Here is a 23,644-nt window from a genome sequence, read left to right as displayed (position 1 = left end):
CGCAACGGGTATCGGCAGCCAGACGGGCCGCATGCTGTTCCAGAGAGCATAGTAAAAGATATATCAAAGAACCAGACGTCTTAAAATACTTCCTCGAAAACGTTGCTAGCTCTTAGACTATTAGATCTTTATTATTTGATAATTAATAAAAAAAATCTAAGGGGATGTGATATGTCTGACGTTACTTCAACATAGATGTCAAATTAGTTCAACGTTAACAACCAGTTATAATTTTGTGTCAGTTTAAAGAAAACAAATTCTCAGAAATTTTCCGAAAATTAAAACTTATCCAACATCAGAGAGAAAGTGATATTATTCTATTAATTGATATCTGTAGTGTGCATTCGCCCATTCATAGAATGCGTAAATGCTCCTGATTTATCTAGTCTGGGCTTTTTTATGGGGATATGTTAAGACAGTGCTTACAAATCTAGACCAACTATTATCGACAACATTAAAAAACATCTAAAAGATCTTTTGAAAAGGGAATCATTTTATGCGGTGAACAGGAAAAGAAGCATTTTGAGCATTAGATTTCAACTAGCTAAAATTTGTCGCATATTCATACACTTATATCTAGTTTTAATTCTGTAATAATTAAAATATGTTTTAAACGTGTATTTTTTTATTACCGCTGAATATTTTACTCTACATCCTTTAATTTTTGTTAAATTAACAAAATATATATCACAGCCATCTAGATTTTATCAAATAATAAAGATCTACCTGACGCAAAATCATAAAAATAAAAATATCTAGGAAAATCTTTGACTAAGGGGTAGGCAATCTTAAGAATATCTTGAAGGTATGATGAATTCACCATTGACTATCGGAATAATATGCTGGGTGCTGGGTGTTCCATTTGAAATAAAGGAGTAATTTGCTTTTAAAAGTGACCAATGTTTAATACAAATTTGATCCTACCCTGTATAACTTTTTAGGTTAAATTTAAATTTTGTTTAACATTCAATGGCTATTTTAACGAAATATATACAGAGTAAATTCCAATTTATGTAACTTCTATTGAAATTTGTTCTTCGTTTTTAGAAAATGTTAAATTTGTCACAGAACTTATACCTATTTTAGTCATATACTTCTTTAATAAAACTCACCTTTATTTTTCTCCTAGAATCCGAAAATCAATTAATATATAGGGTGTTCCATTACAAAAAACACAACTTTGACGTGTAACTTTTTTTGGGGACACCCTGTAGAACTCTCTATATTTTCAAAAAATGCTCTGAATTAACCTACATATGCTCACAAAATTTCATTTCGATATAAATGACCGTTCTCCTTGGAGCCTCCGCGTCGTATGAGATGCGCCACCATGTATATAATTTGTCTCTAATGCACAAATACAGCGACATACTCCATCGTCTATCTTTTTATTCAAAGGTACAAATACAATGGTGAAAATCGAACCACTATATATTTTCATTACAAATACAAATTTGAATCAGTATTTTAGCACGTAATATTTATGTTGTCTGTTGTGAATACAGCCGTTATTTACCTACGTGTGCATTTCCTCTAATTGAAATACTCTCGTAGTTTGTAAGTATTTAGAGTTGCTGTTTTTAAACCTTTAATAAACCAGTCTGGAGAATATCCTTATTTAACAAACATGAAATCGGTAAAATTAATTTTACTATACAGGTTGGTCCGAATTGTATTCCAGAAACTGCGGCAGCATATTCTGCAGATAAAAATAAGTTCGTATAAATGTACGTCCTGAAATACTTGGTATTTGTAAAATGTAAAGGTATTTCGGAGATACAGGGTGTAGAATTTTCATTTTTATTTCGATTTTATCCAAATAATTTCTGAAGTAACATCAATATTTGGATGAAAATTGGTGTCTGGGAATTTTTTGACATGAGAAATTTGATTTTAATGTCAATATGACTCCTAGCAGATGGCACCACCTACATATTTTTTAACTGGTTTGAGGAGTAATAACTTTTCGTCCGTACCTGTATAAAACAACTGAGTAAAAAAATACGCATCTACGACGTTTTTTACGTAAAAAAGTATCTTTGTAAAAATCGCTACGAGTTCTACGAAAAATTCTCGAGATATTTGGAATCCAAATTATCCCAAAAATGACCTAAAGTTCCCAAATTTATCACTTTAGTTTAAATATCTTTAGAACCGTTGCTTATAGCGATATTTATACCAAGAGACATTTTTTTCAGACTCTTCAAAACAGTTAAAACACATGTAGGTGACGCCCTCTACAAATAGGAGTAATATTGACAACAAAATCAATCTTCTCATGTCAAAAAACTGCCACACACCAATTTTTACCCAAATAAATATTGAGGTTAGTTCAGAAATTATTTGGAAAAATCGAAATAAAAATGAAATTTCTACACCCTGTATCTCCGAAACTAAGCATTTTATGACATACGTTTGTACGAACTTTTTTACTTATTTTTATCTGCAGAATATGCTGCTAAAGTTTCCGGAATACAGTTCGGACCACCCAGTATATTCCAATATCAATATTGAAGCATTTCATTGATATAATTTAAAGGCTTTTGTTTTTTTTCTGGATTTAGAAAAACATTACCTGAATTTTTTTCTTTCCCGAAAAGGTTATCCAACTAAAACTATTTAAAAGATCTTTAATTCGAATCTGATTTGTTCGCAGGAATTAGCCCACAAACTGTCGCGTAGTTTCGACATGAAAGAGGACTCGTCGATGCTGGAAGGGGACGGGATGATGCGCAGACACCAATCGATGCAACGACTGACCAGAGATGGCGCAGCGGAATCCAGGGAACCACCGCGCGTCCAAACGGACGAGGAGGGCAATCTGAGGATAATGGTGAAGAAGACGAAACCCATCCTGGGGATTGCGATCGAAGGAGGAGCTAACACCAAGCATCCTTTGCCAAGGATTATTAATATTAATGTGAGTATGAATGGTATAAATGGCTGTATTTTCTGTTTGCTGGATTCACCAGTCATTATCAAGTAAACACTAAACTAAAATCACTGTTCTCCCTAACAATATTCCATGTCAATCTGGTATACAGATCAAGTAGTACAGAGAATAGTAGGGGAGACCGAGGGGAGTTGAAACAATTTTGACGTTTTACTTTATAGACAAAATACTAAAGCTAAACATCGATCTGTTGAAATTAGTATCAATTGATAATAAATTTCTTGTACTTGCAAATGAGTAACACAAAGAGAGAGTTAATGTGAATTCTAGTAACAAAAAGTCGACTTAAACGTCACAAGTAATTTTGTTTCAACACCCCTCATAGCGAGGTAAGTTGAAACAGGAGTCGAGGTGAGTTGAAACACACAATTTTTGGGTAGAAATAGGGATTGTAACGTAGAAACAACCATATAATTTAAAGGTATTTATTGAAATATATTATTCTGATAAGCAATTGTGACAAATATATGAATGTTGGCCACCAGTGCTTCATCAGCACAACTCTTGTATTTTCAGACATTGGATCCATTTTTCTTTGGCTTTACTACTTGAGTAGGGTTCAAAACAACAAATACAATAGCATTCCCCTTCTTCTTCATCTTCACTGTTTTTTTTTTCTTTTTTCTTCTTATTAATCTTGGTCTTTTTAGTTTCTAGTTTGGATATTTTAAGATTTTTTGGAGCTTCGAAATTAAGGCTTTTAACTTTTTTCTTTACCAAACCAGCGGACTCAATAGCAGCCAATTCATTTTTTACAGGCCTAATACTGCGGTTTTCACCTTTCGTCGGTTCGTTTGATTGCCTTTTCTTGGTGAAGTCTTTGGCAAGGGTCGGAGAATTTCGGGCGAGAAAGGTATTGTCACCACAGTTGAATTATCACGTGATGTGGATGCCACAGGCACTATAGTAGATGTAAGATCTGTGAACGAAATGTCCAATTCAGTGATTGAGGGCAGTTTTGAAGTATCAGGTGTTATCTTAGAGTTGTTATCAGGGTTTTCGGCAATATTGGACACTTCCTCAATTTCAAAGCAGATTTCATTCGTTTTACTAGTAGTAGTCACAGTTTTTTTACAGTAATAGTTACAGAGTACCTTATCCTCTGGAGATGAAAATACAGTTATTTCTGGAGATCCAACTGATTGAGGAATCCTAATTTTATTAGATTTTATTATTTTTTTAATATACCAGTATGGTTGAGGTTGTAACTCGAAGCCGCATCACGAAGACTTTTATGTCGCAATATTACTTCTTCTGCAGTGAGCTCATATATTTCGAGGCTCGCCATACCTCTATCGGTCTTAAATAAACAAATAATCCACAACATATATACAAATGAATGATACAAAACTTAAACGAGGTGAATTGAAACAGTCTGTTTCAAATCTCCTTAGTGAAAAAATCGTCCCAATTTCTATTCAACTAAAAATCAAGAAGTAAAACACATAGAACCTTGCTATGAAGTGAATCGTTAATTAATAAACTTTCAAAACGTATATCACACACACTCGAATACAAACGCATTATCCAGAAAATACGATTTTAAAAAAAGTCTACTACTTACTTTTTACGATTTTTTTTACGGCGTAGAACCTAAAACGACATTACTGCACATTCGGAGGATTGCTAATTCACGGACGAGTATTGTGGGGCTCGCGGGCGGTAAGAAGCAGTTGATATTTGACGTTGTCAGCTCTCTAACGGTTTTTAGTTCCGAGAAATCAGTGTTTCAAATAACCTTTGTTTCAAAACACCTCGGTCTCCTTTCGAGCTGAAAAAATCAATTGATGATTTGATTAGCATTAGCTTGTTAGGACTGTGTTATAAAAATTGGTTTTTATTAGGAAAATGGAGCAGCTTATTCTTGCGGAGGCTTAGAAGTGGGTCAACTGATATTGCAAGTAGATGGAACCCGTGTCGAGGGCTTACAACACCAAGATGTAGCACGACTGATAGCAGAATCTTTTGCTAGAAGAGATCGAAGTGACATCGAATTTCTGGTAAGTTAGAACTGGACAGATTATCAAATGCCATAGTTCATAATGAGCCTTCAATAGTTTTTTTCCTATTCAATTATTAATTAAAGTAAGCATTAAATTTTATGAGCTATTTTTATAAGCAACTATACAATATTCTTGGGTGTTAGTGTTTTTTACGACGATTTTTGTTAATTCTGAATCTCAAGACAGATTTTGATACTGCTCGTGTAAAGGTTGATTCTCAATTCTCACTATACCTTGCATTTCCATTCCATATCCATTCCATATCCGTTCCGTATTTTTTTATTGTATTGACGCTATACGTATAAGCTTCCGTTCCGTATCAGTTCCATACTTTTTATTGTACAATTTATATCATTACGAAAGTTTAATTTCAAAAATTTAGATTTTTTGAAAAAGGTAATAGATTTAATTAAGGGATGAAAGAATAAATAAATATCAGCAAAATGTTAACAGAGCTGGTACAAATGTAAGAACTTGATAACGCTGTTTCCGATACGCTCAGTCCGTCGGTCAAAAAAATGTATGGAAGGAAAGAATATGGAAGGAAACGATATGGAACGAAAGGGATACGGAAGGGAACTGATATGGAAGGTATAGTCAACCTTAAATGGGATTGTCAACAATCAACCTTAAATGGGATTGTTTTTTTACTTGACTGGCCATGGCGTGATTATTTTGGATTTTTATTCAAATTTGATCAAAATATATTACTTTGGACAGTTACGGATAGGGTAAATTTGTTAGCTTAAAGACATGTCTCATGAAATATTGACTAGTTTAGTTCGTGAAAAAAAATCTTTAAGGGATTGGAGAACTAAACAGCACAAGAACAGTTATTAATTATTCGTGTGCTAAACAGTATTATAAGAGAGTAATATAAAAAATATAGGAACTGGAATCTGAGCCTAACCAAAATAGAAACAAAATTGCCATTAGATACAAAATGAAAAAATGCAAGAAAAAGGTATCTAACCAAAACAATTAATTTACCAACTTAGAGACTATGGATGGATAGAGTCCTCTATTCCGATCCTCTATTAAATTTGTCCTCCGGAAACTTTTGAAACAGTCTGAAAGAATAAATAATACTTGAGATATGTTGATATAGAGTTCTTCTTCTTCTTCAAATGCCTTCTTCGTTGCGAAGGTTGGCAATCATCAGTGCTATACGTAATCGTGACACAGCCGACCGAAATAGTTGGTTTGTGGTGCACCCGAACCAGTCACGTAAGTTTCTCATCCATGAGTGGCGCCTTCTTCCTACACTTCTCTTTCCTTGAATTTTTCTTTGTAATATCAGTTGGAGTAGGTGGTACTTTTCTCCTCTCATGACGTGTCCAACGTACTGAAGTTTACGCTTTTTTACCGTTATGATAATTTCTTTTTCCTTTTTTATTCTTTTCAGGATTTCCATGTTGGTCACTTTATCGGTCCATTTTACCCTAAGTATTCTACAGTACAACCATATTTCGAATGCCTCTAGTTTCCTTATGTCAAGTTTCTTCAGAGTCCAAGCCTCTACACCATAATACAGCACCGACAAAACATAGCATCGCACCATTCTGATTTTTAAATCCAAGCTGAGATCGCTGCCACAGAGTAGTAGCCTTTTCATTCTCAAAAATGTCGTTCTCGCCTGTCCTATTCTAGTTTTAATTTCTTCAAAACAGTCGTTATTTTTATTTACAATTGTACCTAAGTATTTATTTATAACTGTTAACTTTTTCTATGGTGTGGTTATTTATATGAATTTGTGAATTGTTTTGTGTTGTTTTGGATATTATCATAAATTTTGTCCTTTTTACATTTAGTGAGCAGTCGATATAGAATTAGGTCTACATAAAAATATCGCTAAAATTAAAATGCAAATAATTATAATAAATGAAGATTGTGTTTTCTAAGAGGACTGGCTTGACATTTACAGAAATTACATATAAACATAATTAATATAATTTACTTAGCTTTAAATTATAAAGACACTAATCAACTGAGACTTTCTCCTGAACTGTTCTTCGTCTTTCCTCCTAACTACGTTTTCAATCGAATGCTTAGTACGCATCAGCTGTACAAGAAGTCACGTGATGTGGCGTCATTTTTTACTAAATATATTATGGTAAATTTACACAAGTTTTGTGAATGTGTCTAGACACATGCAATTTTACTTATTTACTTTATTTTTATGAGTTTCTTATTAAAAATACTATAATATATCAATATTTTTTTTGTAAAATTAGGTGATCGAGGCCAAAAAGAGCAACACGGAACCGAAACCGACAGCGCTCATCTTCCTCGAAGCATAACATTTGCTGAGCCTCCCCCCTAGCGACCCCCCGGGGCCGATCATCGTCACCGAGGACACCGAGCCCGGACCACCGCAGGACTACTGACGACAGTCCTCCAGGCCGACGACTACCGAAACCGTGCAGAGGAACGCTTGCAGTTGGTGCCTGTGTCAGTAAAAGTACCGGCACCGGTGTTAACTGCAACAACAAACACTCGTAGATCCAAATATAGTGGAAAAAAATGATCACCCCCTTAACTAAGCTATTCCAACACAACAATGTGACTGATTGTATGCTTAAAATGCGGAGGTTTTCGGAACAATTTAGATGTCCAAAAACACAGGTTTTGACAGTTTTTTCAAATCTCGCAGATCTTTTTATTTAGCTTAGTTGTATGATTAGTTCCCCATACACCAATGGATGAGTTGATCTAGCAGACTATCCTTCGACCGTTTCTAATTGATTCTAATCTGACAGGTGAAGCCTACGGTTTTGGCCTGTGACAGATTCGGTTCCCAAGAAGACTGATTCACTACACAAACATAAAGTTTTATAGATGTGTCTGTCATTTAAATTTCAAAGTAGTTCTTTTATTTTACAAAAAAATAAATCGGTACAATTGGAGCACAAAGCAGGAAACGAATTTTAGTGACAAATTATTGCTTCAAAATATCATAAAAAAAAACTGTAAAAACTGAGAAAATCTAATCAAGTTATTGTGTTTCAAAATCAAAATTTACGGTGTGTATTAATACAAAACAAAAAAAAACAACACATACAAAAAATCTATAAAAAGAACTATTTTTTACTTTCAAACTTTCAACAGACTCTTTCATTATTATATTCATCATTATAAGTTATGTACAAATAAAGAAGTTTTAATATTGCACAGGAATTAAAAAAAAATATTTTATCAATAATAAAGTTTTAAAAACAAAGCTAAATGCCAAAAATAGCATAACAGCTATTAACACCTCGGCCTTACCTATTGTAGGATACTTTTGGAATCTTGAAGTGGTCGGCTACTGATCTTCAGGCTCTAGACAGAATGGTTCGAATCCTCCTTACCTCGCACCGGAGTCATCACCCCAACTCCTCAGTAGCTCGATTGTATATCTCCAGAATGTAAGGCGGTAGAGGTCTGTTATCCATCGAATCGAATCAGCAGAAACAAAAACTGAATTTAATAAATCATTTCAATAACACCAACTTACCTTTATATCATGCACTGATACAAGCAGACAAAAACTATACACAACTTAATATCTCAAATGACAAAGAACTACCACAGAAAAACTCTGACGCACAATGGATCCTAGAATGGCAAGGCAAAGCAATCCATGGAAGATTTGCAGCTGCACTCCACGACGCGGATGTAGACAAAGACGAGTCGTCGCTGATCAGGTTGTGGCAAATGGCAACGCGGTATTATTCCCGGTTTATTCTCAAACTTAATATTCCTACGGAGTATGCGGTCAAAAGCCTGAAACAATAAACCATATTATAGGGGGCTGCTCCGTTATTGCACCAAAAGAGTACCTGCACAGAAATAATAGTATTGCGAAAATCATACATCAAAACTTTTGCAACAAAATTAGACTCAGTGTAAGTACTGAGCGATACTATAACTACCAACCACAGTCAGTACTTGAGAAGAGTATTTAATAGATATTTACGATACAAGTGAGTTAACAGCATCATTAAGATGAGTTGCGAGTGAAAGTTCTTCTAACGAGTGCGTAGCACGAGTTGTGTAACCACACAAGTATCTTAATGGAGTTAACTCGCGTGTATTGTACAATATTTTATCTACATCTATAAAAACACACAATGAATTTTAAAAATTATTGTACTTAACTATATAGGTACCTATCCTAAAAATCAATTACCTTAATACCTTTGTTCAAATAACACCATGCATGGCAATGTCAATATGACAGTAAATAATATTGATGTCACTAGTTTAAAAAATGAGCGATTCGGAAAGTATTCCCTCTGACATTGAAAAAGAGGCATTCAGACGGCACCTGCGAAATAACAAGGCATCCTGCCGTGACGTAAAAATCTCGTGACGTCATGAACTGGAGGCGTAACTCTATTTAGCAGCGTTGATAATTACCCGATAAAAGTACAAATTGTGGGTCTTTTTTCCGTTTTTTTTTATTTATTAAATATAGAGGATATTTATATCTGAAATTATAAACCTATTTATATGGCCAAAATATTACAGTCCAGGTAAATGCTCTAAAAACTCCATTTTCTTTAAACAACATACAACACTTGAACGATTTACTAGTTTTAGGAGATACTGAAGATGAAAATTTGGTTAAATATACTTGAAAATACTGAACAAATTATTATATATTATAATATGTCTTGGTTTTTTAAAATTCTTTAAAATGTAATGAAATAAAACTTTTATTTGTGATCAATTAAAGTTATTAACTTGAGTTGTGTAAAAAGTTGAGCTTGAAGTAATAAAATATTGTTTTAATGAGTTAAATATGAGGTATGTTTTACTAGAGAAATTGAAACTGATCCTCTTGAAAGGAGATTTGGAAAATATAGACAGGTAGCTGGGAGTCAGTACAATGTTTCTATTCAATAATTATATGAAGGGTAAAAGAAACCTAAGATTAATGTCATTAAAAATTCGGTGCAATTAAAGTTTAAAGCTATTATATACGTATAAAGAGTATCAAATGTAATCAAAGTTTAGGCCTCCAGTTGATGACGTTACGAATAAGCTGTCCGGCCTTGTTATTTCGTCGGTGCCGATTCAGAGCCATTTCTGGATTGCTTCCAGCAAAATCGAAAGAGAAGTATGAATGCATACTCTAAGTATGAAAAATGGTGCACCGAAAAAAAAGGACACAACTATGGAAATGAAAAGGTACTCATAACATATTATAATAAATAAGTTTTCATATTTTTATAATTATTATCAATAGAATAGTATATTTGTATTTAGTAGGTATTTGGTGCAAAATAAATGTTTTACAAAATATTTTTTAAAAAAACCAACCCAATCTAAACAAGGAGTGCGGGAATGAAAATGAGTGAGTTGAGAAGCTCTTAACTCACTCAAAATGCGTGAGTTAAGAGCTTCTTAACTCACTGATCGTACTAAACATATATTATACTAGATATACTGCCATTACTCGCTGACGAGTATTTGACACGCATCAGAAGATGGTCACGCAAGGCGCTTTCTTTCATGAGCCTTTCTGTGACTGAAAAGCCCAATACGTGATGTTATTTGTCTACCGCACTCCGGACATTCAAAAATCTCATTGCTTTGTTGCCTCTTAACTTTTTGGTTCTCGCTGTTAACTGAGTTTACAATTCTTCTCCATTGAGTTCTATTGTGAGCTGCTACTTCCCACTCGTTCTGCACATTAATCCCCTTTAAGTTTTCGTGGAAAATGTCCTTGTACCTTTTGAGTTGTCCACCTGGCCTCCTCTTACCGTCTACAAGCTCACCGTAAAACAGTGATTTTGGTATGCGGTTTTCTTGCATTCTGCATACGTGACCAGCCCATCTTAGTCGGGATTTTGTAACCATGACTTCAATACTCTCGCAGTTAGCTTTTTCAAGAACCGATACGTTTGAGACGTGATGGAACCATTTGATTCTTAAGAGTTGTCTAAGGTGTCTCTGTTGCAACTTGTTTAATGCGTTCATGTGTCGGCGGTTTCGCCCGACACCCAGGTTTCGCTCCCATATAACATGGTGGGGATTATTATTGCTCGGTACACTGCAAGTTTCGTTTTTGTGCTCAGGTCATGGTTGTAAAAAACCCTGTCTTTTAATTTCTAGAATGCTCTTGAAGCGCTGCTAATCCTGTGCTAAATTTTAGAGTCGATATTGGCCTTTTCCGAAATCAAACTGCCGAGATAATTGAATTCCGCTACATATTCCAGTAGTTCTTCTCCGATTTTTATAGCATTGTTGTGATCTTCCGGGGGAGTGCACATGATTTTATTTTTGTCGATGTTTAGCTTAAGGCCCAAAGCTTCGTATGCCCAGGTATATGTGTTCAACATTTCTTGTAATTGCTGTACAGTTTTTGCAACTAGAGCGCAATCGTCAGCGTATTGAAGTTCTGTGATGAATTTTGTACGTGTTTTTGCCCTGAGTCTTTTTATGTTGAACAGACCGCCATCATATCTGTATCTAATGCCCAATCCCCTCTCCTGCAGTTTGCTGTCCACTATAATGGAGAGCGCTGCCATGAATATGTTGAATAGGAGAGGCGCTAAGACACATCCCTACCTAACTCCTGTATTTGTCAGGAAGGGATCGCTCAGTGATCCATGATGTGACACTCTTGACTGGTTGTTGTTATGGAGGCTTTTACACACTGTAAGAAATTTGTTGGGTACTCCGAACTTTTTCATAATCGTCCAAAGTGCATCTCTGTTCACAGAGTCGAAGGCTTTTGTTAGGTCGATGAAGGCAACATAAAGTTTAGACTGCTGTTCTTTTACTTTTTCCTGTAGTTGGCGGATGGAAAATATGGAATCGACGGTGCCGCGGTTAGTGCGAAAACCCGTTTGCGATTCTGGAAGGATTTTTTCTATATGTGGGTGCAGGCGGTTTGACATAATTTTTGCAAGAATTTTTCCACCGATAGCCAAGAGTGAAATTCCCCGGTAGTTTCCGCAGTCTGATGCACTTCCTTTGTTCTTAAATATATTCACTATATTTGCGTTGCAAAAGTCCTGAGGCTCTCTCCGCTCTCCGCCTAAGGCTCTCTCCGCTTTCCCATATGACATCGAAGAGAGCCTTAAGATGACCAATAAGTTCTTTACTTGCACACTTATAGATTTCCGCCGGAATCGCGTCACAGCCAGCTGATTTGTTGTTTTTAAGCTGTTTTATGGAGGCCTTTATTTCCTGTTCTGTTATGGGGATATCTAATACATCGAGGCTGTTATACTAAAGTATTGTTTTAGCACTTCCATATTGGGGTTATTTTCTTGGTTAAGGATATGGCTGTAATGCTCTTTCCAGCGGTTTCTGATTTGCTCTTCCTCTTTTAGAAGTTCGCCATTTTGTGCCATGATTGGGCAGCTTGCCTTCTTGGTTGGGCCGTACACTTCTTTTACAGCCTCGGAGAATTTACGGTAATCGTGATGCGTGGCGTACTCTTGAATCTGATTAGCTTTCTGTGACCACCAGTTATCTTTTAGTTGACGTAGTTTTCTCCGAAGCGTGTTGTTGGCTGCTTTAAAGTTGTCTACCAGCCTTGGGTTGTGTGGATTTGCAGTAACTGCTTGATGTGCTCTATACTTTTGTTCCAACAAAGCCTGTATATTAGGTTGATTTTCGTTAAACCAGTCTGGTTGTTTCTTTTTGTTGGACTTTCCCAGAACAGCTTCGCTGGTTTTATGAATCGCATCCCTTAATTGTGTCCAGCCTTGTTCAGCTTCCAATATTGAGATTGAAGTTATCGGTGGAAGTGATTCTTTGATGGCTTCCCGGAGGGCGTCGGCGGTATTGTTGTTCTCTAGACCCCGTACGTTCAATCTGGTCATGTTGTTTTGCTTTTTACAGTGTGGATGTTTGGGTTTTAACTGGATTTTCATTTTTGAAATTAAAAGTCGGTGGTCAGTGCCGCATTCGGCATCTATTCTGGCTTTTGTGAGTCTAACATCTTTTAGATGCATCCTTCGAACGATTACGTGGTCCAATTGATGCCAGTGGCCTGATCTGGGATGTTTCCAGGTACCTTTAAACTTGTGATCGTACTAAACATATATTATACTACTGCAGTAGCTGTAAAATATCGGCATGGGTGGCATATCGGCATATCGCCATCACACGAAAGGTAAATAATGGATGTTAGTACTGCAGAAAATTAATGTCAAAAGGTACTGGTTTAAAATAATAAGATTAAAGTTAGTTAATTAACCTTTAAGGTATAAAATTTGGTAAGTGTTATTATTAATAAAATAGTTTGTCTTATTTATGTTGTTTTATTTATTCCTGTGCAATATTACAAATTTGTATTTGTACATAAGTTATATTGATGAATATAATAATAAATGCGGGAAGTTTCTTGAAGCTTGAAAGTAAGAGATAGTTCTTTTTTATATTTTTTGGTATGTGGTGTTTTGTTCTTGTTTGTTTTGTATTACATTTTTTCAGTTTTATACAGTTTTTTTTTCACAATATTTTGAGGTAATCACTTATCAGCTGTTCAGTCCAATTTTATATAATTTTAAATATATTAATTTCCTGCTATGCATTCCAGTTGTACCAAATTATTTCTTTGTAAAATAAAATAAACTACTTTGAAATTAAAATGACAGACACACCTATCACTGTCAAGGACCTTGTCGTTGGACAGACTATATCTGTAATATCAACTTGATTTGGTGCGATATTTTTTACTCCCTTTATAATTTTATTTAAATAATACGTCAATATATTTTACAGCACTCAATTACACTTAACTATTAGTCATTAAAACTAAAAATAAAAGGTCTAAATAAGATTTTTCAAAGTTCGTATCCTATGTTCTTTCTCAAATATTTCAAAAACTGTAAATGTATTGAATTTACCATCTGCGCACATAAAAACAAGTAGTTCGTAAAAAGCCCCTAATTTTAATCTATCATGTATTTTGTAGAATTGGAACAGCTTTGTGCGGAGTGGTGAATTGGATAAACCATTAATTATTTGGTGTTTATCACAACTGTAAAATAAAAAAAAAATACAAGACTGACGATCATTAAAAATGTGAACACATAATTCTATTTCGATTCCCCATGCCATATACTATAACAAAGGATATAAAAATCATAAAAATTAATTACAGATGTCACTGAAATATGCATAGAATTTTGCCACGGCTAAAAATTACTTTGTGAAACACCAAATAATAAACAAGTTGATCTTTTTACCAAATGTTTGATCTGCATTTTTTCGGTAGCTCGACAGGCTCTAAAAAGGACTGAAATCTACAACTACTACATATCATTGTTAATAAATGCACCTTTTAAACATCTGTCGGTAGCGAATTTTACAGCCAAATATATAAAATAATTTTTTTACTTAGACCCAGTCACCGACAGAAAGTTTAAAAGTTGCAATAGTTGTGGTAGGAACAGGTATTGCTTATACATTTGCATTTTTTTTTTAATTGTGTATGTTTTATTATTTGTTTTTAATAATTCATGTTTAACTATTTGTCAGGTAGGAGATATTGTACAAGTACAGAATAATCCATTCAAGAAAATGTATGATGTATGGTTGTCCTATTTGATAAATAGTGTTTTTTGCTTTTGCATCAACATTCCCTAAAACTAGAAACCTTTAGAAATACGGTTCAATTATTGTTATTAGATATTGTATTAAAATTATAATATTATTAGATGTAGTACTTATCATCAAATAAGGTTTAATCAAATGTAAAAGCAATGACTAACTGTAGAAAACATTCAATTACTATAATATGCATTCGAACCATTGTAAACAAGACATCAACTCATCAGTAAAATTGTTAATCGTTGTTGATAAATTGTTGTGTACAGCTTTAGTCGAGAGCTTTTGTTGTTAAACTTGCAAGCAAAATGGTTGTGCATATTATAAATGTCGTATTTTAAATATTACATCAAAAATGGAGGATTCGGGGTTATCCTGGAAAAGTTTTACGTTGGAGGGTACTAGAGTATGATAAACAAGTTTCACGTCAGGCAATATTTCTTTTGGATTATTACAGTAGAATTTGTATACTGATTTGGTCATCGAAACTATGCGGTCTGGATTTAACGTCTAGTGATGTAGACAGCTTAATGGAAAATCAATTAATTGAATTAAAATAAGATAATAATTGGGTCAATTGGTACATTTCTTCTATGCGGCATTGCCGGATTTTGCATCAAAATTTAAGCACAAGTAGGCGTTTACGAAAAATATTGCATCTAGGGTTGGAACTTTATGTTTTAATTTTTACTATTAGTTACTAATTTTACTACATCTGTAATAGATTATACTTAGATATATCCTTCATTTCAGTAGTATACATGAATGTTTTTAAAATAGCTTATATTTTTCTACACACATTTTCCTACAAACGTACTAACCGGCAACCCTGTATGCGGTTCTTGATTTTGTTTCTCTGTCTGTCAACCGATCGTTTATATTGTTATCTATCACACGCATTAAAATCCAGACCACATAGTTTGGACGACCAGCAGGGTATATCGACTTCTACACACACATATCTAACTTGACAAAATAAATATTAAATAATCTTTGTAGCGGTTCTATTTCTTGAAAAAGCCTAGGTATTTATTTCATCAGTGAAAGAGAAATTTAAAAAATAAAATAATTATTTTTGTTGGTACAAACGGAAACTTGTCATTGGCTCAACAAATTTGTCTAACCGACAAAAAATGCTTAACCTTTCAAGGAAGTATACAGGGCATCCTAGGATAAGCGTGCATTAGAAGATTCTAGAGAACTGCAATATCTAGATCGGATATATTTGCGCATCATTGTTTTACAGCGAGATCTATCGATTAAAAATATTTTCAATATAGCCTTTTATTTTAAATGGGTACCGGGTACCCTCATTTTTTATTACATAATTAAATTCTCTGTAAATATTCATGAATTTAGACATCAAACACATTAACCGTTTTTGAGAAAAAAAATATTTATAATTTTTAGACGGAAAAATCAATCCTAAAAATTTGTCTAGCCTAAACCTCAAATTTAGTGATAGACTACAGCCAATGTGACATACAGAGAAGACATGAGGGCTATCTATTCCAATTAAATTTTTCGAACGTCATATATTGGCCGCAGCTGTGGAATTGTGCGATTAAAAAAATTTTATAAATATTTTTTTTTAATGAAACCCCACTTTTTTTATTTTGCTAATGAAAAGGTTTTCATTTCGTTACTTATTCTTATCTAATACATATCCCTATACCTAAAATAAATCGTTGTTAAGTTATTTAAGATTTAGTTTTAAAGCGTATATTTTTCTTGGTTTTATCTAGGTTCCTTTGACACTTAAGTGTCAAACAATTAGACAATTTATTTCCTTCTGTCAGAAAACTAATTATTTGAATTTCGTATACTATTTATTATATTATTTGCGTAATACCGCCTGCTTAAATCATAAAAAACATAGAAAAAAGACTCAAAGTCTCGGTCTCAACGTTTATATAATGTTAAACTGTTACACGTGTTTCGCTCATACGAGCCATCATCAGATCTAACAAGAAAGAACCTAAATAAATAAATAATAAAAAGGTCGTCGTAACTTACAAATACAATTAAAATTAATCCAAACTAGGAACTTGTTTGGATTCTGATGATGCTCGTATGAACGAAAGACGTGTAACAGTTTAACATTATATAAACGTTGAGATCGAGACTTTGAGTTTTTTTCTACTTTTTTTAATTTAAACCAGGTATCTTTGAGAAGAATGGACGCCTTCTTTAAATTTGCTTAAATTTTATACAGTGTATTTATAAAAATACATGTATTTTCGCACGTATTTCTTTAGTAATATGGATCAAAATAGTTGATATTAATAATATATCGTATGATTGAAAAAACGTCGCAAAATTAGCTTTGAAATGACGATCGATAACATACTGATTTATCAACAAAGTATGACAATGACATGGCCAGATATATTAGCTTTTTTCTGGTTCTTGTTATTACCGATTCTGAACCGTCCTAGAACACTGCAGCGCATGCGCAAATGAAATAATGTCTTCATATTTCCTTCTGCGCATACGCATCACAGTTCTAGGACGGTTCAGAATAGGTAATAACAAGAACCCGAACAAAGCTATTGTTTCATATCGCTTGACGTCTCATAGGCTACTGGTTAAAATCAAGAAAAATATACGCTATAAAACTTAATCTTAAATAACTTAAAAACGATTTATTTTGGGTATAGGAACATGTATAATCAAAAAGTAACAAATTCAAAAACATTTTCACCAGTAAAATAAAAAAGAAGGATTTCTATTTGAAAAAAAAAATTATGATAATTTTTTTTAATCGTTCAATTCCATGACAGCTACGACCAGTATTATATGACATTCGAACAATTTAATCTTTGAAATAGATAAAAATTTGACGTCTGGCTATACATTTTTTGTGACAGGCAGTTTTTTATACTCATTCAATTCGGTTCAGTAGTATGGCTAAAGTTGAAGATTGGTGATATAGTGACATTCAATTGTCCCTCACATGGAAAACTTCATTCTAGTTAGAAAAAATACAACTTCTACAATACATCTATCCTTTTAAGAGCTGTATTTCCTCAGTATTCCATCTTAGAGCATATAGGTTCTTTTTCTTTTATTTATATCTGTAATATCAACTACTGAAATTTGGTACACTATTTTTTACTCCCTTTATAATTTTATTTAAATAAATACTTCAATATATTTTACAGCGCTCAATTAGCACTTAATTATTAGACATTAAAACTAAAAATAAAAGGTCTATAAAAGATTTTTCAAGTTCGCATCCGATGTTCTTTCTCAAATATTTCAAAAACCGTTAATGAATTGAATTTCTTTTGAGCCTCCTGGGTTGAGCGGCGGTCTGGCAACCGTGCAAATCTGGGTATTTTCTCTTTCACGTCAAATGAACCAACCAAATAAATAATTAGCTTTCGAAAACTGTCCAAGTGACCACTCTAATTTCATTGGCCTATAACGGGTGTTTTTTTTAGATTTAGAGATTAGTTATTTATGTTATTATATTATATTACTTAAATTAGGATGGATTGACGTTTTCAATTGTTTTTGGTCACTTTTCCTGTTTCACCGGAAATGACTACGACTCTTGATTTTTAAATGACACCCTCGGTTTTTTTTACTTTATTGGATAAAAAATGACACTCTGAATAGAATGCCATATCATATGTCAACTTTTGACCTTTTCGCATATGGTTTATTTGAAATTGTAACATGCGCTTCATAAGGACAATTTGACTTGAAATACCAAGTGTGTAGTACCAAATTATTCGTAAAAAATGCCTTTTTCAAATATGCTAATGCGAGCCACCCTTGTTCCATTTAAAAAAATGAGAAATTATTAAAAATACGATTTGGGCATCTTTTAACCGGCCAGGATAAGATACGAAAAACTTTTATTTTTATTTAGACGATCAAATCTATTTTTTTCAAGGCACCTTAATTAAAAATTGGTGTTTTTAACACAGCCATGGCACTCTAGATTTAAATTTAAAATACGATTTTATTTTAAGCGAAAACGTCAAAAGTTGACATATGATATGTCATTCTATTCAGAGTGTCATTTTCTATCGAATAAAGTAAAAATATACCGGGGGTGCCATTTAAAAATCAAAAGTTGTAGTCACTTCCGGTGAAACAGAAAGTGACCAAAAACAACTGAATACGTCAAGCAATCCTAATTTATGTCATATAGTAACATACCAAATCTTGTTTTTTATCTGAAACAGTAAAAAGTTATATGTAGGGGTGATCCACTTTTGAGACGCACCCAGTATACTTATACTCTATATTATAAAAAGCAATTTCGTCTAACCAACGATAATTAATTATATGCTAAAAATTAAAAGATAAACTTTCTCGGTCAACCCTAAATCCTCGATGTAATTAAAGCAATCAAGAACAAATGTTTAAAATATGACAATCGGTGACACATCCTGCAAAATCTAGAGGGAGAGGCAATTAGATAAACACTACAAAGAAAAAAAAAATGTAAATACACAAAAATATATATTTTAAAATAATTATTTTCTACCAAAGCGCATATGAAAAAAGTAGATAAATGAACATATTTATAAAAATACAAAAGAAATAATGAAACAGCTAAATGTATAGCCGTGCCAAAAGAAATCTACTCCTAACGTAAATATGTATAATTTATATGTATCGCAAAAATGGTATTTTAATCACACGATACACTCAAAAAATAAATTATAAACCAGTTGCTTTTCAAAATATTAAAAATTTATGAACACATGAGTATATTAAATTAAATATATATTATTTATAAATTTAAAATTGTTTAAAAAAGTTTTTGTGATGTTTGAAAAATAGCATGTTCTATTCGGAGTAAAAATGACTTTTTGTGTCTCGCCTGTAGTATCACCAAACATACAGTTTCGCCACAAAAAGTGGAATTTTTACTACAATAAAAAAAAATATATCATTTTTTCAAAATTCACTTTATAATAATATAATTTACAATATTAATATATTAAATTACATACATTCTTATAATGTCGGAAAATTTTAAGAATACAAACAAAAACGTACCTGTACAGGGTGGCGCCTCTCATACGCCATGGAAGCTCCAAGGAGAACGGTAGTTTATATCGAAATAAAATTTTGGCAGCATATGTAGGTTAACTGAAAGCATTTTATAAAAATATATAGAATTATACAGGGTGTCCCCAAAAAAAGTTACACATCAAAGTTTTGTTTTTTCAAATGGAACACCCTATATATTAATTGATTTTCGGATTCTAGGAAAAAAATAAAGGTGAGTTTTATTAAAGAAGCATATACCTAAAATCTAAGGATTTTGACATATTTCACATTTTGTGAAAATGAAGATTAATTTTTAAATTTCGATAACAGCTACCTAAAGTTTAGTTGACTTTGTATAGCCTGATATTTAATTACAATAATCACTGTATATTAAACCAAATTGAAATTTGACTCGAAAAGTTATACAGAGTGAGACAAAATTAATATGGAACATTAGTCACATTTAAAAGCAAGTTACTCCTTTATTTTAAATAGAACACCCAGTATATTTTTCCGGTGTTCAATGGGGAATTTATATATCTTCAAAATATTATTAAGGTTGCCTACCCTCAGACAAATATTTTGGCATGTTAATTTTTATGGTTTTGCGTCAGTAAATCTTTATTATTATTACTCAAGGGTAATAAATTATTACTGAAGGGTAATAAAAAGATACACGTTTAAAACATATTTTAATTATTACAGAATTAAAACTAGATATAAACCTATAAGTATGCGGCAAAAATTAGCTAGATGAAATCAAATGGTCAAAATGCTTCCTTTCCTGTTGACTGCATAAAATGATTGTCTTTTCAAAAGAATATGTTAATTTTTAAAGGCATTTATGTGGAGTTCTACCTCGAAAAGCAGCTACAATAATTTCTCTCATGTTGTCGACACTAGTTGGTGGAGTTTTGTAGACACTGTCTTTAACATATTCCCATAAAAAAATGAGACTAGATAAAATTAGGATCATTTAAGTATTCTATTAATTGGTGAATACACTAACTAATTATTTTTACGCAGCATTTACTAGCATTTACTAACTAATAGAATCATATCAATTCTCTCTGATGTAGGATAAGTTTGCATTTTCGGCAAATTTCTGAGTATTTTTTTTTGTTTTAACTGACACAAAATGATAACTAGTTGTTAAAGTTGGACTAATTAGACAGATATTTTGAAGTAACGTCAGACATATCATAGCCACCTAGATTTTATCAAATAATAAGGATCAAATACTCAGATCAAATCATGTAAATGAAAATATCTAGGAAAATCTTTGTTTGAGGGGTAGGCAACCTTAATAGTATTTTGAAGAGACATGAATTCTCCATTGAATATCGGAATAATATACTGGGTGTTCCGTTTAAAATAAGAGAGTAGCCTGCTTTTAAAGGTGACCAATGTTCAATATTAGTTTTGTCTCACACTGTATAACTTTTTGGATCAAGTTTTAATTTGATTTAAAGTACAATAGTTAATTTGACAACATATTAGGCTATACTGGGTAAATTCCAATTTAGGTAGCTTATATTGTAATTTAAAAATTATTTTTTATTTCTAGAAAATGTTAAATATGTCAAAAACCTTACATTTTAGCCATATACTTCTCTTACAAAACTCTCACCTTTATTTTTCCCCCAGAATCCGAAAATCAATTAATATATAGGGTATTCCATTACAAAAAACACAACTTTGATATGTAACTTTTTTTGGGGACACCCTGTAGAACTCTCTATATTTCTAAAAAGTGCTCTGAATTAACCTACAGATGCTCGCAAAATTTCATTTCAAAACAAACTGTCGTTCTCCTTGGAGTCTCCGCGGCGTATGAGAGGCGCCACCCTGTATATCATAAACTAGATCCATTGTTAAATTCCTTGCTGTTCGCAAATATTAAATTTACTTTGTTGAACTTATACCAAATTTTTCGACAATAATATTTGGTAATGACCTACCTTTTTCTTATTCTATCTTTTCCGTGTATGGCATATTTAAAAACATTTCATTTACAACCACATATGTAATACTGACATTACTGACATAAAAAAATTTGAAAGTGTCAAATGATCTACATTTCTTCCCTCTTCCATTTCCCTCATCCATTTCCCTCACTCGATTTTTCTTATTTCTCGCCTCATGTAATTAAGCAAAATATTCTTGTAATATCTTTATTAAATACTTATCTAACATCAACAAAAATAAACAGATTAACAATAATAATTGAAGATTTTAATACATTTATTTGTTGAAATTAATAGTCAAATTTCACTTATTGTACGCGTTAATCGATATTGTTATGGGGCCGCCCTGATGATGTGTTTCACTCATTGAGGTTTCACTGCTGCAAAAACTTAACTCCTGACTTGTGCCAGGTCTTCTAATGCCAACGAAAGAAGATAAAGAGTTTGAATTGCTACAGGAAGACGATGGCAACGATGTCGTTGAAGATATCATATTTGCGGTTTTAGTTTTGTTGGCTGCAGATGCATCCACATAACCCTCAGCCACAGCACTGGATTTCCATCCCCCTAGACGCTTCAGCTGTAAAATATCAGCTCCGCTATTTATCACCAACGTAGCCACTGTTCGTCTAAAAGCATGACCTGTGTAGGTTTTCGCATTGGGAAGTTTCAAAAAGCTAGCAATTTTGTACGGAAATTGAAAATATAGAATTGTATCCAAATGGTTGATTTCGAGCTTTTCCTAATCGATATTGAACAAAAAATCTCTAATTTTTAATATCTTTTCGTAACTGTATAAATTATTTCACAATTTCTATCCAACTTGTGTTAGTTATCATAAATTATCTGCTCTTATAATGTAATTTCTATGCAAATTTTGTTTTCTAAAATATCAATATGGGTAGTTTTCATCTTCAGTAGCTCATCACTTCGACATGCCCCAGACACACCTACTATAAGCGCAACCTAAAACAATGAAAAGAAATATTTAAAAACAGAAAACGAAAAAAGCCTTACTTTAATAGGAAGGAATTCTTGAGGTGCTTTGGTGAGAAAATCCTCTAAGTTTTCACTGGTAAAAATGCTAGACTTCTTTGGCTTAAAATCTACATTCAGGCATTTTAAAAAAGCGACGAGTTTGTGATATTTTGATATGTCAGTCTTTCCCCTTAATTCTAGCATTTTCCGTATCATGCTGTATGTTAAATGAGTAGCCCAAAGAGTAGATGGCTTTTTCTGCCTTGCCATGTCGCTAAAATATGCCATCAAGACTGTCTCCGAAGCAATATTCTTAGCATTTCTTTCGGCACACCATTTTTCGTATACTTTCAATGCTATTTCATATGGCCCCCTATTTTTCTCTGGAAGTAAACTGGCTTCTGCTCTTTTTGCAGCTTCTGTAAGTTCTGATGGAGTACCAATATTAAAGTAGTTACTAACTAAACAATATCAATCTCTCGACAGTAATGAAACACTTCCCTCTTCGGTATGTGATATACTATTTCGCATTAATTAATTCGAAGAACAATTAATAATTGAAGAGTGATATCCCCAAAAGGCCCAAGTGCTAACCAAAAACTAATAAATTTAAACTTAACGATATAAAATATTGCAAAAAATGTGAAAATTTATTAATTAAACTATTAATACAATATGTAAGCCACAATTTTACACAACAAAAATAACGTAAGTCATTTTTTCATACAAAATAACATAACTCATTGTTGGCTAACCCTTGGTTTTACACTGAACATTCAAGACAGTGCACGAAGTTATTATATTCTTCATTAAAACACCTTTTAAACAAATACGACAGTCATCTATTCTATTAATGTATAAATAAAATATTTTTATATCAGATATGACCATGGAATCTTTCCTAATTGCAGCATGGAACGTAGAATTCGTCTACGAAAAAAAAACGAAGATTGGATAAATTGGCACTTGACCATTTGAAAATACCATGGCTTCAATTATTATTATACAGGGTCGCTGATATGTATGGGAACGGTAGATTATTAAGTAAAATATAAGAGTTATAGGGTTTTTAAATATCTATTAACAGGTAATAAATTTAAGTATTCAGGGTCGGTCATAAAGTCGTGGCACATAAAAGTTTCATTTTTTTAAATGGAACCGCCTGTATATTA

At 32.8% G+C, this 23,644-nt stretch overlaps 1 protein-coding gene across 1 annotated transcript in view; it reads left to right on the top strand.

The window, feature by feature from the left end:
- Positions 1–7,256, top strand: part of LOC115889573 (whirlin) — a 331,512-nt gene extending 324,256 nt beyond the window's left edge. Inside the window, exons 14-16 of the mRNA XM_030909626.1 lie at positions 2,657–2,920; positions 4,798–4,953; positions 7,191–7,256. Of these exons, the coding sequence (XP_030765486.1) occupies positions 2,657–2,920; positions 4,798–4,953; positions 7,191–7,256 (486 nt within the window). The remainder of the gene's footprint in view (positions 1–2,656; positions 2,921–4,797; positions 4,954–7,190) is intronic.
- The last annotated feature ends 16,388 nt before the right edge of the window (positions 7,257–23,644 follow it).

Source organism: Sitophilus oryzae, unplaced genomic scaffold (genome assembly GCF_002938485.1).
Source record: "Sitophilus oryzae breed Bouriz unplaced genomic scaffold, Soryzae_2.0 scaffold_815_pilon_pilon, whole genome shotgun sequence".
Classification (NCBI taxonomy): domain Eukaryota; kingdom Metazoa; phylum Arthropoda; class Insecta; order Coleoptera; family Curculionidae; genus Sitophilus; species Sitophilus oryzae.
Note: the sequence above shows the minus strand (reverse complement) of the source record. Positions and strands in the feature narration are given on the sequence as shown.